Below are 18,537 nucleotides of genomic sequence, written 5' to 3' on the forward strand. Positions count from 1 at the left end.
CAGTACAGTCCGAACTGACGTATATTACCAGGTGTGCGGCCATGGCCAGTGACACCTTGTGTCGGTGATGTCCCTCTGTGCATGGGCATGGCCGTTGACATCCTGTATTGCCATGGTGGTCATCCAGGCAACAGATTTCCGTATTCAACGTCAGGATGAATGCCTACTGAGTACACACTGGGTGACTATCTTGAAGGGTGTACTGTCTGTGGTGCGTACTGTGTCTATGTATTGTTGTTGTAGTGCTCCATACATGTATAGTTGCCCCAAGTACACCACTGCTGTGTGTTTGTGTACGTCTACCGTGGGACAGTACTATGTCTGATCGTACACTCTCTATACAATCCCTGCCGGCGTCCTGGCATTTGCGGATGATGACACGTGCCTACAAGTATGCCTGTGGGACTGCTGTGTTTAGTAATCTCGGTAGCGCGTTCTGTAAATGCGCCATGCTGTAGTGTGATAGGGTTGTTAGGTGTATGTTCGACTCCCAGCCCTGCCAAGTGTGTGTGTGTGTGTGTGTGTGTGTGTGTGTGTGTGTGTGTGTGTGTGTGTGTGTGTGTGTGTGTGTGTGTATGTTTGCGCATGCTCCCGTCCGCCTGGGGACTCAGGTTATGCTTTTAGACGCTTCACACCACAGATATATCCTGCTGATGTCTTTGCCTTTGCGGATGTCGACACACGCCTAGAAGAATGCCTGTGGGACTGCTGTGTTTAGTAATCTTGGTAGCGCGTTCTGTAAATGCGTCATGCTGTAGTGTGATAGGGTAGTTGGGTGTATGTTCGACTCACAGCCCTGCCAAGTGTGTGTGTGTGTGTGTGTGTGTGTGTGTGTGTGTGTGTGTGTGTGTGTGTGTGTGTGCGCATGCTCCCGTCCGCCTGGGGACTCAGGTTATGCTTTTAGACGCTTCACACCACAGATATATCCTGCTGACGTCTTTGCCTTTGTGGATGTCGACACGCACCTAGAAGAATGCCTGTGGGACTGCTGTGTTTAGTAATCTCGGTAGCGCGTTCTGTAAATGTGTCATGCTGTAGTGTGATAGGGTAGTTAGGTGTATGTTTGACTCCCAGCCCTGCCAAGTGTGTGTGCGCATGCTCCCGTCCACCTGGGGACTCAGGTTATGCTTTTAGATGCTTCACACCACAGATATATCCTGCTGGCATCTTTGCCTTTGCGGATGTCGACACGCACCTAGAAGAATGCCTGTGGGACTACTGTGTTTAGTAATCTCGGTAGCGCATTCTGTAAATGTGTCATGCTGTAGTGTGATAGGGTAGTTAGGTGTAAGTTTGACTCCGAGACCTGCCAAATGTGTGTGTGTGTGCGTGCATGCTCCCGTCCGCCTGGGGACTCAGGTTATGCTTTTAGACGCTTCACACCACAGATATATCCTGCTGACGTCTTTGACTTTGCAGATGTCGACACGGACCTAGAAGAATGCCTGTGGGACTGCTGTGTTTAGTAATTTCAGTAGCACATTCTGTAAATGCGTCATGCTGTAGAGTGATAGGGTAGTTAGGTGTATGTTCGACTCCCAGCTCTGCCAAGTGTGTGTGTGTTTCCAGCTGCATGACAACAGTACATTGCTTTTACAGTATTCACTCACCATAACATCTGTGCGGCGTCTTTGCCTTTGATGCCGCTGTCTACAGGCTAGACGTATGCCTGTGTGATTGCCGTGATCTACTAATCACGGTTGCACGTTCTGTCACTGGGTAATGCTGTTGTGTGGTACAGTGGTTACGTTCGTGTTCTGCTCACAACCCTGCCACGTGTGTGTGTGTGTGTATGTCTGTATCTATATATATATATATATATATATATATATATATATATATATATATATATATATAATTTCTGCATATAACTCTGCTCTTGCATGGACAGCTGACTGTTTCATGTATCGCATATTTGCATAGCTTTCACATACCAATGGGGTATGTTGCAAATCCCAACATTGTCCGTGCAACGTTCGTGTTACAGGCGGTGTTACACACCCTTACAGGCGTTTGCTGTATAGCTTGGCAGACATATATCCTTGCTGTACTCTCACTGTACTCGTACACGCTGGAGGCTTCATGTATCATGGCCTAGTTTTGCTGTGTGTATGTCTATTTGTGCTGTGTGCATGGCTGTGGGTATGTCCCACTATCATCATTTGTAAAGGTGACAGCCCTATAGGTACTTCATGTGGACTGCTGTGTCACTTGACATGTCAGCACATACCTGCAGACAGTACTGAACGTCCTACTGCAGCGCTTTTCATACCTTCTGAGTTATCTTGCTGTCGATAATGCTGTTTCCTCACACATGTATCTGTTTCTGATCATACCACTCAACCTTCTAGAGCAAACATCTGGACAAAGCCTTAACTGATAGTGGGACACATAGGGGCAGAATTTAAATATTGCTTTTACAAATGTAGATAGTTGACACAATAATAGGTTTTGCATTAGTATGACTTTTCTGACGGATTTGGTGTCTTAAACTCGCATGTTTGTCATTATTTAATGACTTCAGTTCTCAGGAATTTGCCAGAATGGTACTGATTTTAAGAGGAACACACCAAACATATGAGGCAAAACTCTACACATTCTACGTAAATCTGTACTGTTGCGGAGTATGTGTCTGATACAAGATATCAATTTTCTGACACCAATACACACACTGTATGGCGGCATCACAGGCCAGATGCCATTACATTTATATTGCAGGACACACCCACCCAGAGGGTTGTATTCCTCACAAAGGCCAACAGGTGCTTATCCACACTAATTATTCTATCATGTACCTTATGTGTATGCCAGTATTTGCGCTTTTCGTCAGTGGCAGAGCTCACGTACGAGTATGGGGGACTGGATATTATAACGGTGACACTGCATGACACCCTGAGGGACACATTTCTTTTGAGTTTATTAACCTTCCACATTGACTTTCACAGGGCATACGTTGTCATTCACATTTGTCGAAGTACATGCTTATGACTTGTACATGTTTTGTCATTTGTCCTGACGTCTTTCTTCTCACCTGTCCATCTAGCATCACTAGTTCTGTACATGTATTTTGGACAGATTACCTTCATACCTTTCACCTGTACACATTATGGGTAAATGCCCTGATGTTTGACCTTTGCTCTTGTTACATTTGTCATAATAATGTGCCTTTCTGGTAAATTACTGGCAAGGCATTACGGACTGTGCGGTTAGATAATAGTGACTGACATTTCTATGTCATGATTAGTAACACTCATAACATTCGTATTCCTGACTACACCAGTATTCTATCAACGTTCTGACTTTGTCTGGGGTATATCTAATATAGTCCCTATTTGTATTTCATGTACTATGCCTTAGTGCAGCTGTCTTATTCTGACAGTTTGCCAGGTATGGTTACCATCTTGGTCGTCCGCATGTCCATCCATGATAATCACCTACATGACACTGATATAGGTCCCTGCATATTCCCACAATGGTTTACGCAATATCCAGTGGATGGTTTGCCCCATTATTGAGAATATAGGCGTGTGCTATACCCACATCACTCCCACGGGGCGGACCTAATAAATCTGTGCCAAACAACACCTAGGCCCATTTCTGCATACCCATGATTTCCATACCTGACACCCCTCCACAGTACCCATTACACATGTTTAATGTGAGTGGTATTAAAGTGTGGAGACACTTTTAAGCACTCCCCACTCTCTGGATATCCATTCGCACGTCATACATTCTATCGACACGTGTTATTACCCTTGCACCTGCTACTGTTGAATGTACAGCTATATCGTATTTGCTGAGGTCACTTCTTTTGCATCAATGACGGTTGACACTACGTATGGATCAATTTTTGGGGTCCTGCAATGGACACCTATATTCGTGTTTAAAGTATAGAACTTGCCAGACTGTCACTTTCTCGCCAATGGTTTGGAAAGCAGCGGTGTATTCACCTTTCGTGCATATCTATTTGTCTACCCATAATAGCTATGCTGTGGCCTATTTATGTACATATGTCATATCTACGGGACATATGTTTGTTGTGTATACATATATACATGTGCAGTCCTCATTTCATAATTTGCTTTGGTTTACGTCTGTGGATTATGTGTATACACATATATATATATATATATATATATATATCCATTCCATACCTTTCCACTGTACAGATTGTCGCAGAATGTACAGCTGGTTGCCTCTTTATCTTCAGTGTGTTTTTCATAACCTTGTGTCTATCTGGCAATTTAGTGGCATTTAATTAAAGACTTATGTTGGGAAATACTGGCAAGCAGTTCAGGTTACGACTGCATACCCTTCAGAGAATCCATGCTACTGACACACCCGTTATTCTATCCACTTTCTATGTTTGTTCTGGCACATATCTGGGGATTGTCCCTATTTGTACCAGTAGTTTGCATGGCTTTGTCCGGTTTCATACTTTACGGGGTTAACAGGTTTGCGCCATGTATATATAATGTGGGGGAAACAGCATTCATTTACTATGCTGTGAGCAGATCACACACGCACAGGTGCACTTGCATATACATGTTGTGGGTTACATCTGTTTAATAGATATGTGTGCTTGCGTGGCCTTTCATACTTCTGACCGTAACACTTACATATCTGTAGTCCAGTTTACGGACTGGTGTGAAACACACGGTTCACCTTTACGTATTTAACTGTGTGTACAGCACAAACGCATTCATTACACTTTACAGGGATATCTGCAGTGGTCGTAGGTCAACCGGGACTGCATTCATGTTGGACAGATGCCGGAAACAGTATTCTGTTGCTGTTCTGCCTCATTGATATGCATACCCATAGTACTTAGCTACATCAACATATGCCTCACCGCTTCACTTACAACACAGGCATCCATTCCCCTGCTGTGAGAAACGCGGTACTACATATTACACATTTCCTATTGCCTACTGCTGTGGACCCCAGCTGCATTGTTAATCACTCCGAGGATATGCAGAACACCAGGGCATATAGTCGTATCACATAGTGATCTGGGTATAGGCTTGTCCGCCTGGTGGACGGAACTTCCCTGGCCGGGTTCAAATGTCAGATGAAGCATGTGGACAGGGACCTTCTCCCTATTATGAACATTTTACCTGTATTTATAGATACATGTGTTTGGGCACCTATCAGGAGCTTATTCTATTGGCTGTACATATTATGGGTGGGTTTGTTACGGTCCATACTCCACGGTGAGGGGGGGTGTTTCACATTTTACTATTACCTGTATTCATTCATACGGGGATTATTTTTTTGGACATGATGTGACTACAGGTATGCAGTTGTACATTACACAAATCTCATGGGTTGTTACTGTACATATGTACAGACCATACCTCTCAAACTCTTTCAGCAACAAATCTGCGCAAACCCTACATGATGGGGAGAGTAAGAGGGACACATTTTAACTAGTTTCCTTACAAGCTTATAACATTGATAGAATACTAGGTTTTGCATTATCATGACTCTTCTGCGGGATGTGGAGTGTTATACTTAATCCTCATTATTTCATGACGTCAATCCACACCTATTTACCAGACAGACGCAGATTGTCGGAGGCACACAACAATATGAGCCAACACTCTGATCATTCTGCGAATATCTGGACAGTTAAGTGATATGGTACGAACCTCTGTAATACGCTGTTGTGTTCTGGCACAGCAGTAGCTCGGCATTACAGTCAGATGTCGGGACGTGCTGGCAGACAGTTGAGTTTCAGACTTCATACTCCGGACATTAATGCCATTTTGCAAACTGTCATTCTATGATATATCTATGTTTATCCGTCCACATGGATATATTTCTGCTTGCACCTGTTATACATTCTAGGGATCTCACTTCTCTGAGCTCTCCATACTCCTGCTCCTCTCTACCCTCCAGCTTAACCAGACTTAGCTGACACTCACTTGACTCCAAGTATGTCATTGTTGTAAATTTCTGTATTACCACTACAAAACTCTGGATTTGCACTGTCTTATTATGCACATTTTGTGCATGTGTATTTCCTGACTGTATGCCTTTTACTCTTGTATTTTACCTTTAACATTATGTAGCCTTTATTTCCTTGTATTGCTTGTGGAGCTTTTCTACCCAGGCCTCCACTGTTACTGGGCACTTCTTCGCCCAGTGGACTTCCTGGGTACTCAGACTGCACATACATGAATAACTTCTAACAGCTATCTTTGCATATTGTACCTGCTGTTGTACCGTTGTCTCACTTGTATTCACGGCTCTGTCCAGATATCTAGCTCACACAGGTTGTCAGGTATGGTCGGTCATGCCGGCACACACTAGGTATCCCTCACACTTCATCAGGGTTATCCTGTTAATGTTGGGTGTCTTCCTCACCCTTCTGCCATTTGCCACTATGTGAGTGTGCAATATATTCTCCCGCATATTTGTGTGGGGACACGTGCATCACGGGAAGGTGTTTTATCCTGGGTACTAGGTTATGCATGACCACTCAGGTCTGGACAGTGTCTTGGACCTCTACTTCATGTTTTGTCTTGTGTCCAGATATCTACGGGATTGGACTTCTTGTCATCATACCCATTGTACTATTTACACAGGTCGCTTATCCCGTAAGGGATATTCCAGAAATTGGACCATTCCACACAAAAACGATATCGAAATGTATTTTGGCTTTATGAAAATGTGCAGGGGGTTTAACATGCAGGGAATACATGGTTTGCTATCCTGACACTGCCTAGGGTGACAATACCTACTACATATGCGTAGGGGTTGGTATGTGTAGCTGAGTCTGCAACGAACCAGTGGGCCACGTACGGGTGGATTTGGTGGATGTTCTGTTACGGGGGTAGGTTGTGTGATGTGGAGGGTATGCTGGGTAGCCCATTATGAAGCCAGGTGTGTTGCATTTGTTATGGCCAGTTCCATCAGGACCAACCTGTGGGTATGTGATGGTGACATATCTATACATTTTGATTGCACATTTACATGATACATATGTTTGTGGGATTGTGTTCTACACTATGGCCTGTCTGCTTGTCTTGCAGCTGTTTCTCCATGTGTTTGTGTTTATGTCCACTTCACCTGCTGCCCCCTCCTATACCTCTGGTTCACCTTTTCTGCATACAACATAGTATCACCTTTGCGGGTTTTACCATTACCCATCCACCCCTCACATGCAAATTACTCACATCCGATAGCTCACTACTTTTGTTGTTGGGCCATGACACGGCCAGAGTAGCACATTGACTGCCCTACAGGTGTCGGGTACCTTTATGTAATATACGTGTGGAGAACAACTGTTTAATGCCACTATTATATGATGTTTGAGGGATAATTATGTCCTATAATCTCTGCACATTTGCCATGTTTACAAGCTTGTGTCAGGACACATCTGGCCGCAGCGGTACTGTCGCTCGCAAAGTGGGACAGGTGGTATTCTTAGTCGATGGTACAGGTCATACTGTTCCTTTTGGCCTACATGTGTCCTTATTGTTGTAGCTGTTTCTATGCTCCTGATTCATTTACATATGTATTCTATCCCCTATCACATTTGTTATGTGGGATACAGACATACCATTTGTATGTGACTATTACATCCCTTGTGGGATATAATTCGGACATGCAGTCACTACATATATCTACATTTCTCCTCATGTATTTTGTTTTGGACACATCTGCACAGCTATGTACCCTCCCTCAAATTATGGGTCAGCTGGTGACCCTCTCCATTGGGCTGGACGTACCTCCTGGCAGCGCCCTAGCATATGATATATTTCACTTCCACATGGTATAGCTATCAACACTATGTTTGACTATGGGCACATGGTTTTTCTGTCATTTGTTCAAGGGTAGGGACCTGTTATTCCCTATCGTGCATTTGTGTTTGCTTCTTCATTTTCTGTTCGCAGGGACTATCTTGCATGCTTTGTATATGTTTCAGTCTCCACGGACACTGATAGGTGCGATTATTACTGCAGGCGGACTATAATATTCAGCAGTTTAGGTTGCTCATCGACAGCCAACATTGACATGCCTCCCTCCGCAACTTCGTTACGCCCCATGCACTCGTGCACATTTCCTATGCACGTGGCTGTGGTGGCTGCACGCCTTCATTAATATGCATATGGCACTACTACTCCATATATACGCCGCACGGCCGGCGCAAGCCTTACACTGGCTTTGCGCCGAGCTTCATGAATCCGGGGGAGTGTTTTTTATAACATACATTCTGTTAGGCAGAATTCTACTGAAAGAACCAGTGAAGATTGTTCTGAAGTGATTTGGCGAGGCTGGTTATACTGTAGTCTAACAACGATCTCCCCAGAAGGTGTGCTTCTAGAGTCAGGTGGAATAAGCTAATAGCAAATTATTGCATGGGTATTCACAAATCTGGATGGAGGAAGTTGTTCTATGAGTGTTAGGTAATGCTATGAATGGTAGAAAGAGCTGGCAGAGAATAGACATGGAGATGCAAGAGGGCAAAGTGATAGAACTGAGTTGACTTTAGCTTTCAGTCCACTGGACCATTTCTTCAGTGTATGTCTGCAACTAGACTGAAAGGGGAATCCAAAAGTCTCTCTGAAGTCACATAACTGAATGCCAAGAAGTACATCATTATCCCATTTGGGGAAAATGGCATCCCCACTAATTATCACATTAATAACAATATACTAAGCACGCAATCAGTTGTAAGGGACATGGGTACCCAAGTTGATAGCAACCTGACTTTTGACCACCATGATGCCTCCGCTGTATAGAAGGCTTTCTACACAGCCCAGCTCATAAGTAAGGGTATTTCATCCAGGAACAAGGAGGTCATAACATCCCTGTACTCCTCCCTTATCAGACCTTTTATCGAGTACAATTCCCCCTTTGGCATGTAGCTTGCCAAGCAGATGCAGCTGGAGAGACCACAGAGGTTCCTGACCAGGAAAATCCAGGGTCTCAAACACCTATCCTATACAGATAGGCTAAAAGCCATGCCCCTCTATTCCGACTCATACAGACTGCTCAGAGGTGACCTGTGTCTCTCATACAAGGCCATCTCAGACCCAGCATTGATGGACTTTCCGCATATCTGTAAGTCAAACTCCACTCATGCAATGTGCATGCAAGGCCTCAACCTGGTCTGTGACATTAATAGAACTTGTTGGTGGGATAGATTTGTGTCCCAAAGACTTCCCCATCTGTTGAATAGACTCCCTGTCCATGTCAAGCAGAGTACCTCTCTAGCCCTCTTTAAGAGGAACCTAGCCGTCTGGATGGGAAACAGAAAATACACTCCTGGGATCCCACCTGTGTCCCTGCTGGACAGGGGAAACAGATCCTTACTTTGTGGGAACATGGGTGAAATTCTTGGCTAGGCTTATAATGGCCTCCAGGCCAATAGCCTAGTGTCATCCTATGAACCTATGAACCTATGGTATTACTACTGGCAGTGGAATATTAAGTCATATAATACCAACAATGTAGCTGAAACACTGCTGTAATGAACTCAGTTAGGGACATGTCAGTCTTGGTTATTTATGTTAAGCTGTAGTGATGTATTCTGCCCTTGTGCCAGTTTTATTCTGTAATACTGCAAAAAGTCCTAAACATGGAGCCCTTAGGTCTTAGTGCAAATTCTATGTGCTATTTTTTGGCCTTCCTACCTTCCAGCCATCAAGTTCCATCCTCAGTGTATTCACTCAGCCATTCCCCACTGGTTGACCACAGTTATTTCACTAGCTGTGGGTGAGACATGAGCAGATGGTGTTTGAGCACTTTGTCTGTCCTTTAGGAGGACAGGGTCATGGGTAAATTTTCTGTTTCTCATCCACTAGTTAAAATTAAATTAAATAGGTTCATGTAAGGACATTGTTTTAGAAATATATGGAGTGGTAGTGGTATTCTCTGTACCTGTCCCTCTAGACCCCTCTGTTTATGTTACAGAAGAGGCAGAGGTCTCTGGATCAGGTATTTCTAATAGCATTTATGTTGCAGAAGTGCAGTAGGTCCATTATCTGGGTTTGTGGATACCTTTTAAGTCAGGCATCAGTCATTTCTTAGTAGTCTACATGAGTCAGAGTATAGTTACAGGGCTTTGAGGCAGTCGTGGACATCACGTGCCTTTGGTTCAGTAATCGTTTTAGAAGCCTCTGTGAATTCTCTATTTGTTGCCAGTGACTGGTCGTTATATTCAATGATGGACCTAATGAGAGCTGAGTAAAGTGAGACAATGATCTCTCTGGACCTTGATACTATCCCTTTATTTATAGGCTGCACAAAATAGAAGGACTTCCTCACAACTAAGGACATATGTTGGCCAAATGTTTGGCCAATGTCAGTGTAAGTGACCAAATCCCAGACTAGTGGGTCTAGTCTTAGGGGTGTATTGACAAAGTGATCATTTCCATGGAAAGTCGATTTTCAAAAGTACACAGTAATGCACTTTTCTGGTATTTAGTTTTAGTCCAAGATTCTGACACCAGTTATTTGTTTAGCTCAAGCCTACCTGTAGGACTGCTGAGTCCTTGAGGGATTCAGTGACTACTCCTAGCTTGCAGTCTTCTGCAAATATGGTTATTCTAGAAAATAATTTATCAGGCAGGCATGACTGGGGCAGAATAATTTTGCAGATGCACCTAGCAAACACATAACAATGACAAATATGGTGGTAGATGGAGTATTGCATGATTACAGCCAATCTGATTATAAATTTTTCAAGAGCTTGTGCTTTAGAACAGTTCATAAAGAACCAACCTCTTGGAGGCATTACATTGTACATCAGTTGCATTAGGGATGACTAGTACAGGAAGACTTTCTGTTAGGAAGATATTTCTCTCAAAAGAAAAGTTTGTTTCTTTTTGTTATAAAGAAGGATAAGGAGGAAATAATGGAATGTAGACAGGTAGTTTAACTGGGTGCCCGTGGTGGTGCAGTGGTTAGCATTGCCACCTCACAGCAAGACGTTCTCTGGTTTGATCCTTGGCTGTGGTGCCTTCTGTGTGGAGTCTACATGTCCTCCATGTGATCATGTGGGTTTCCTCCAGGTGCTCTGGTTTCCTCCCACATCCCAAAGACATGCTGTAGGTGGACTGGACACTCTAAATTGGCCATAGGCATGAGTGCGTGCATGCTTTCTGTGGAAGATTGGGCTGGCAACTCGGCACAGTAAAACTCCACTGCCAGTCATGAGTGGACAGTTGATCCACTGTGGCAACCCCTAACCAGGAGAAGCTGAAAGAAGAAGAAGACAGGTAGTTTAATTTTGCCTTCATGGGAGTACTGGACATAAAGTTTGTATGTTTTCTTCATATACACCCTTTGTATGTAAGATAGGGAGATGCTATTATATAATTAGGAAACAAATTTGTATGTATACATATATATGTATATATATATTTGTACTTACTTAAGTAATGACATATATTTTTATGTATGGGATTACCCTGTATGAATTGAGTTCTTTTGTTTTTCTTCTATGTCTGACTTTGTATATTGCTGTTCACCTTGCTAAAAAAAAACAATAAAGATGCTTTACAGAAAAATGCTCCTTTAGAACAGTAAGTACTATGCTTGTAAATGTTACAAAATGCTGTATTATAGTGCATGCATACATTTTCTTACTTCACATGTGAAGTATGATTTCAGTTTGTGGTCGTGATCTCTATTTTGTGCAGTACATGCGTACATTTTCTGATTTCAGAAATGAAGTAAATTTTAAAATTGTTAATGTGATCTACACACTGTGTACCTTACTGAGTGAAATGTCAGTTTTCATTGAGCTGAATCCAAATTACCTGAAAGTGGTTATTTTCTTGAGTCTCCCCCCAATAGAGTATAGATGCAGATCATTAAGGAGAGATGAGATGGAACTGTTTATGTTTCAAAGAGCAAAAACATTGTTTTTGTGTGCATTAGGCATTTTTCCAATATGTTGAAGGATATTAGGATATTAGGAGATCTTGCTGGAAATTATGGCATAGATACTGTGCATATTACTGCAACAACAGCACATTGGGTATGCATGGTATACTGATAGTGCTATCAGATTTTATTAATAGACACTAACATTATTAACTGGGCACTGCTGCTTATTGATTTATTTATTTATTTCATTACCCAATCTAGTTCAACTGAGACAAAGGGTCCTTTAAATGAAATCTGGAATATAAGCGCAAGAAGAATTTTATATCAGCCAGTCATCCTAAATAACATATCTGAAAGGTATGACAAAGGCTAGGTTTATGCAGAAAGACCATGGAGACATGAACATACCATTGCAGGTTCCACATACCTTCTGGAGGCCAAATCTGAACACTAGACCCTGTCTGAAGCAGTAATATTAAATGTATGCAGCATGTGGATGAGAGTGAGTCTCGGGGGGGGGGGGGGACTCAGTACAAACTGGAAATAATATATTGCATGGCTTGCCAGGAATGTCAGGCTGTTGCTGGGTAGAAGGAAGTGTGGTCTAACCTACTTATCTTACTGCCACTTCAACCCTCACCATAATAAATTGTTTAGAATATTGCAGATGAATAGGGTGACTGCTCTTGTCCAATCATACAAATCTTGATACATGCAAATATAGGGGTGGATAGAACTTTAATATGACAAATTTGTATATTTGGTTCAATGTGGGGTGGCACAATATCACAGCAGTTAACTTTTCTGACTCACAGGCCTTGTTTCTCCGGTTTACTTCTCATCTTCCTGCCTTCTGCAAGTAGGGTGGATGTCATTCTTGTGTACATGTTATAGGTAAAATATTCATTGATTTATTGATTGAATGATTACGTGATTGACTGATTGCACATAGTTGCCAAAATTGTTTGTGTGTGTGTGTGTGTGTGTGTGTGTGTATGCATTGCAGGCTTGCATGTGATGCCAAAATTAGTTTTCTGCCTTATGCCCACTAAAGGCAAGGATAGGCTTTCCTCTGTTGCCCTGAGATAGATAAAGTGGGTTATTGATCTATTACATTCTATGAAGATTTTAGCCATTATGTATTCATAAGAATAACCCAGGTAGAAACTGTGAAAGTCCAGTTACCTATATATATATATATATATATATATATATATATATATATATATATATATATATATGTATATATAGATATGTATATACAGTTTACTTTTTAATAGTGTAATAGAAATGCTTTGCTTTATGTGGACAGGATAATGTTTCCAAAGAAGTGGCATTTTCTTTGATACATATCTATCCCTCAAAAATGATCTATTTATGTTGTAAATTCCTTTTAGATCCAGTATAGATTCCATTATGTGCAGGAATAAATTATGCTGCTCAATGGAATTGTGCACTTCTGGCAAAGTCTAATGATGCATTCATATTGCAACATACAATACAGTGGTCCTAAGCTCACCATACTGTTATAATTAAAAAAAATAATAATTTATACACCATTGATCACTTGGTATATGCATAGCTACTACTATCAGACATTTTCTTTCCTTCTTTTGTTCTTTGCTTGCTTAGTTAAACAGGTAGGTGGGTTGGGCCTCAGATCTGTTTCAGCTATCACCCATGCCATAAAGCTATAGAGAAATATATGAGTATTTAACATAATATAAAACAAAGCACTTATAAACTATGCAATGATCTACAATGTACTGAAATACAATAAAAACATGATAACTTCTGAGTAATATATGTATAATATTGCTTGGTGATTACATATGTATCATTGATGCAGTAACAGGCTTAACAATCTTAGCAATACAATTCTTCATATGTGTAACATTTGGGTCTATATTATGAGATCACATGCTCAGAAGAGCGAATGACACATTATCGACCCCATGTAAACGAAAGCTTACAACATTGAAACCTCTGAACAGCGATTTATTACCAAGGGAAAAAAAAATCGCTGTTCCAAAACAAAAAAAAAAGAAAAATGTAAAACATTACATAATGGGGGGGTGGGGGCTTCACTCCCCACACCACCCCTACTTAAATATACCAACTTCAAAATCGCACTACAGTGCCGAAAATGGCAAAGTAGTGAAAGCGGCCAAGCGAATTCTTTCCCAGGGAAAGAATTTGCTGAAAAGTCACTTCGCTATTTTGCCTTTTCACACTTTTCAGTTCAACAAAGATGCATTCGACAACCCGCATCTGAAAGAGAGTAATAGGGAGCCGTAACATTTGATCTGCTGTCGTGCTGCTAGTAGAAGGTGGGAAGACTGAAGATGCGCAAGTTTACGAAGAAAAATGTCTGAAACATTTGACATTAATTATATTTGCAAGATGATAATTAATTTAGGATTTAGATTTCTTTAACACCATAGTACATATTTATAAAGTTTATTTATTTAGTCATTCTTTAGGATGGTAAGTAGTTGGGCCATTGGACATTTTGTTTAACCCACTGGCCACAGAAGGATATAAAAACACTGTATAAAATAAACAGCTATTGTCCAAAACAAATTATACAATGACTTCTTATTAGTATTAAAAATGTACATGCTGCTTTGTCAACCACTGTGCTTGTTGTAAATTGAACATATACCAATAGAAAAACGTTTGGTCACTTCCTACTTTAGTGGCCAGACTTTGCTATTGAATATATGCTACAGAGGGCAGACCAAAAAATCAGGTACATTCTGTAAAACTAAAAAAACATAAATGTACCCAATTTTCCTTGTATGTTTGCACTGTCTGAGTACACTGTTGTAACTCTGTCTGGCTGCAGGTAAAAATAAGTAGTTTAAATGAAACCATTACCTCTGAATACCATTATAAGTCTAGCCATGCAAACCTATTGTAACCCATATATTTGATTTATACAGGAGTGATTTACTGATTGTCTCTGTCCATAAGAGACATTGGCGACAGACCAGGGGTGAATGAAACTCACATGGATGGGAAGCCAGTTCTAGAGAATAGAAATTCTCTGAGAAACATATCTGTCTCTCCAAACTGTCATATTTATGTCACAAGCAAATTTAGGTTTTTTGATCAAGTAGTTCTGATGCTGTTAGTTTTGTGGAAATGAAAAAAACTTCATCAAAACAGGGTCCAGGCATGCCTTGTATGCCAGGCAAAGATCACCTCTCAGTAATCTGTGTGGTACAGAGTAATGAGACAGGGCTTTTAGGTGATCAGTGTCAGACATTTTGTTTACTCCCTGTATTCTTTTTATAAAGAATCTTTGTGTATATTCCAGTTACTGCATGCGTCTGGTCAGGTACATGCCAAAGGGGGCATTAAATTCTATGATGGGTCTGATGAGGGCTAAGTACAGTATGATGACCTCTCTGGACTTAGATACCATGCCCTTACTTTTAACTTGAGCAACACAGAATACTTTTCTTACTACTTTCGTCACATGTTGGTTGAATACTAGATTACTATCTATATGATTTCTCAGATCCCTGACTACTGAATCAATTTTAGGAGTGTTTTATTGATGACATAGTTACCCAAGGTGGCTGACTTCCCAAAACGTACTATAATGGATTTCTTGGCACTTAGTTTTAAGCCATGGTTTTGACACCAAGCATTTTTCTGTTTAGACCTTCCTGCAGGGTGTTGTGTCTTAAGGGGAGTCAGTGGCTGCTCCCAATTTACAAACATCTGCAAACTCAGTCAGTTGCCTTTGATATTGGTTTTGTCCTCTGAGAAGTAGATGCCAAAGAGGAGCGGGTCCAGCACAGAGACCTGATGGACTTCCCTGTTGACTGGCCTCTTTGTGGAGGTGGCTTCATGGATCCTAACCTTGTGAGTTCTATTAATAAGCCAGTTAGTTATCCAACATATTTTACAGTGATTTATGCCTATTTGCTTAAGTTTGTTGACAATGCCCAAGAGGGGTAATGTATCAAATGATTTATCAGCAAATGCTTATATTTCATGTAATTTATTCTGAAGTCTTTAAATAGAGGCACATTGCTTTTACAACCAGTCAGAAAAAGTTTCAAATTTTACAGGAATGAAATGTTTACTGGATACCAGTTATGTTTTTTTGTGTGTTTTTTTTTCTTTTTGTCTCTTTTCTTTTTCGTTTTAATTGTTTTCCCCTGATAAGGATAACAGGGTGTCTGGGTGTGACACAAATAATAGTGGAGATGAGGATTCAGAAGGACTTCTTAATGAAGGTCTAATTAAGCTTCAAGCAAGTAATGGATTCCAGAAGAGAAAATGGATCTACATGCTGTCTGAGCAAACTGGGAGTTAATAAATGTACAGAGGTTAGTCCATAGTAAACCTTATATTATGTTGATCGACTGTTACATAATGAATTTGTTTCATACTTTCATTGTTTGGTTATACTGTGTTAAGGTCCACATTTCCAGAGTTTTTATTTTTTTCTAAATCAAGAGTCTTATGACTTCTTAATTACATCAAGTGTGGCACAGCATCCTTTATTTAGAGGTAGCCATTTTACATTTTGGAATCAGGAATGCATAATCTCTTCCTCTTGATGATTTGCAATATGGTAGCATTTCAGTGCTTAACAATAACCGTCCATGTTACCAACAATAAGTTATGGAATATAACTTAAGCCAATTTAAGTATTATGTTACCTACAAGATAAAACAAAATGTAGCTACCACTACAGTAAAATAAAGGTGGTTTACATTCTAAACATGAAAAACTTAGCCTAATATAGTTAATTTTTGTAGTTAGCCAATCTACCTGTGAAAAAGAAAAGAAAAGAAAGCAAGTTTTATGGGATATTATTCCAGGAATTCAGTCACTGGTATTGTTAGAGTTCTGAGCAGTAAGCTGTTCTGTCTAGTCCAGACATAAGAAACGGTATTTGTCAAACTCCACTTGGTGAAAACACTTTACTGTCAATTTGCAAAATCTATAAGACAGTCCTTTTCCTACTTTGTGACACATACATATTTGATTATGTTACAGATGCTATCAGACATCTCCCCATGCATACCAAACTCTAATATTTGTCATACTTTTTGTCATTTTTTAACTCATTCAAGCACAATTTTACCTAAATATATTCATTGAAAACACAGCTGACTTTTGTTTTGTCAGTCAATTCACCATAGACATTTGATTTTGATAAAAGATGTTAGAACTGAACTACTGTCACAGACTGAGAAGCAAGACTGCGTCTACTAACTTTAATTGTCAAAGAAATATCTTTTGAAGGATTACCTGTGAAAGGTAGTAAGTATACCTATATTTCTCTTTACTGTTCTGCATATTACATTTACATTTTTATCATAGTAATTCCAAATTACCTGCAAAAAGAAACCTTCATACTCTGCAAATAGAATGGGCCACGTAATGCTGATAAGGGAAGGAAACAGCTTTTTCACACTGGTCTAAACAGAGAAAAAGAAAAAAAAACATAGTCACTATTCCATCATACTGAATTTCATACTGTTGTTACATGGTAATAATAAAATACGAAAAATGCAGAAGTGATATGAATGCACATAACTGGGGCACTAGATGTTAAAACATTAGAACATGATTTGTATATCATAGGTACTCCTTTTCTGGACAGAATATTCAAACAGTGGTTACAGAATCTTAAACTTTTCTTCTGCTTATAAATTTTAGCATCAATAAAATTTCAGTTGTTTCACAATGACTTGAAGGCAGTTTGAACATCAAATCAGTTAATACTGACCACTTGCATTTTATTCCTCCTTTTTTGTTCTGCTTGTGCTGTAGATTAGCCACATTGACCAGTATACTCTGTTATTAAAATATTATAGCATAAGCATAAGTCATTGAGCTAAACATATGGATTCTGCTTCCAGAACACTCGCACAAACTGCCCAGTCTGTGTTTCAGTTTGGACATTATTCTGATTTTGCTGTGGTTTGTTTTAAAATCTAGATTGAGGTACTTTGTGCCAGATGTGATAATTACTTGTAGGTAAATACTGATGGAAGGGAAGTGAAGGCAGACATTTTATGGAAGTCTAAACCCTAGGCTAATGCCATTGTTTACAGGATGTATCTCCTGAGATGTCTTCAGGTAGGTAACTGTGACAAAAAGAGGCACTGCCAGCACAGCAAGCTGGAATTTTGTAAATAATTATATGTCATTTGTGAATATCAAACTAATTTATATAAGATGCTTGTGTTACAAATGTATTAGAAATGTATGTTATGTGTATATCAAACTGCTCTGTACAGATGTTTGTGTTGAACAGGTATTTGTAAAGTGCTTGTGCTTAAAATGTATCCACAGTGTGCCCTGCTGGAAGAGAACAGAAATGTACATGCACTATTGTAACTGTTTAAATGTATCTCTTTTAACAGAAGAAACTGGAGGGTTAACCTCATTCCTGTAAATTTTAGAAAAATATTTGAAATTAAATGTATTTATAGGCTAGGTCATAAAGAGGCTAGCTGACAGGTTTCAATGCAGCTAGAGGCACACAGTCTGTATTAGGAAGCTTTTTGTATTGTCTTTGGGGTGAACTAATTGCTACTTTGGAAGCATGAAGGAATGCAATTGTTTTATGACTTCCAGCACCTGCCAAAAATCTGAGCAAAAGCCCTTCTATGAGTATTTTTACAGGTCGATGCTAAATACTACCAGCTTCAGCAATGG

General features: G+C 40.3%; 1 protein-coding gene across 1 annotated transcript in view; it reads right to left on the minus strand.

The window, feature by feature from the left end:
* GCKR (glucokinase regulator) overlaps positions 1-18,537 on the minus strand; it is a 678,315-nt gene that overhangs the window by 147,973 nt on the left and 511,805 nt on the right. Inside the window, exon 16 of the mRNA XM_044062788.1 lies at positions 17,208-17,291. Coding sequence (XP_043918723.1) covers positions 17,208-17,291 — 84 coding nt within the window. The remainder of the gene's footprint in view (positions 1-17,207; positions 17,292-18,537) is intronic.

The sequence above is a fragment of the Protopterus annectens genome, chromosome 2.part1, assembly GCF_019279795.1.
Source record: "Protopterus annectens isolate FY-2018-M chromosome 2.part1, PAN1.0, whole genome shotgun sequence".
Classification (NCBI taxonomy): Eukaryota; Metazoa; Chordata; order Ceratodontiformes; family Protopteridae; genus Protopterus; species Protopterus annectens.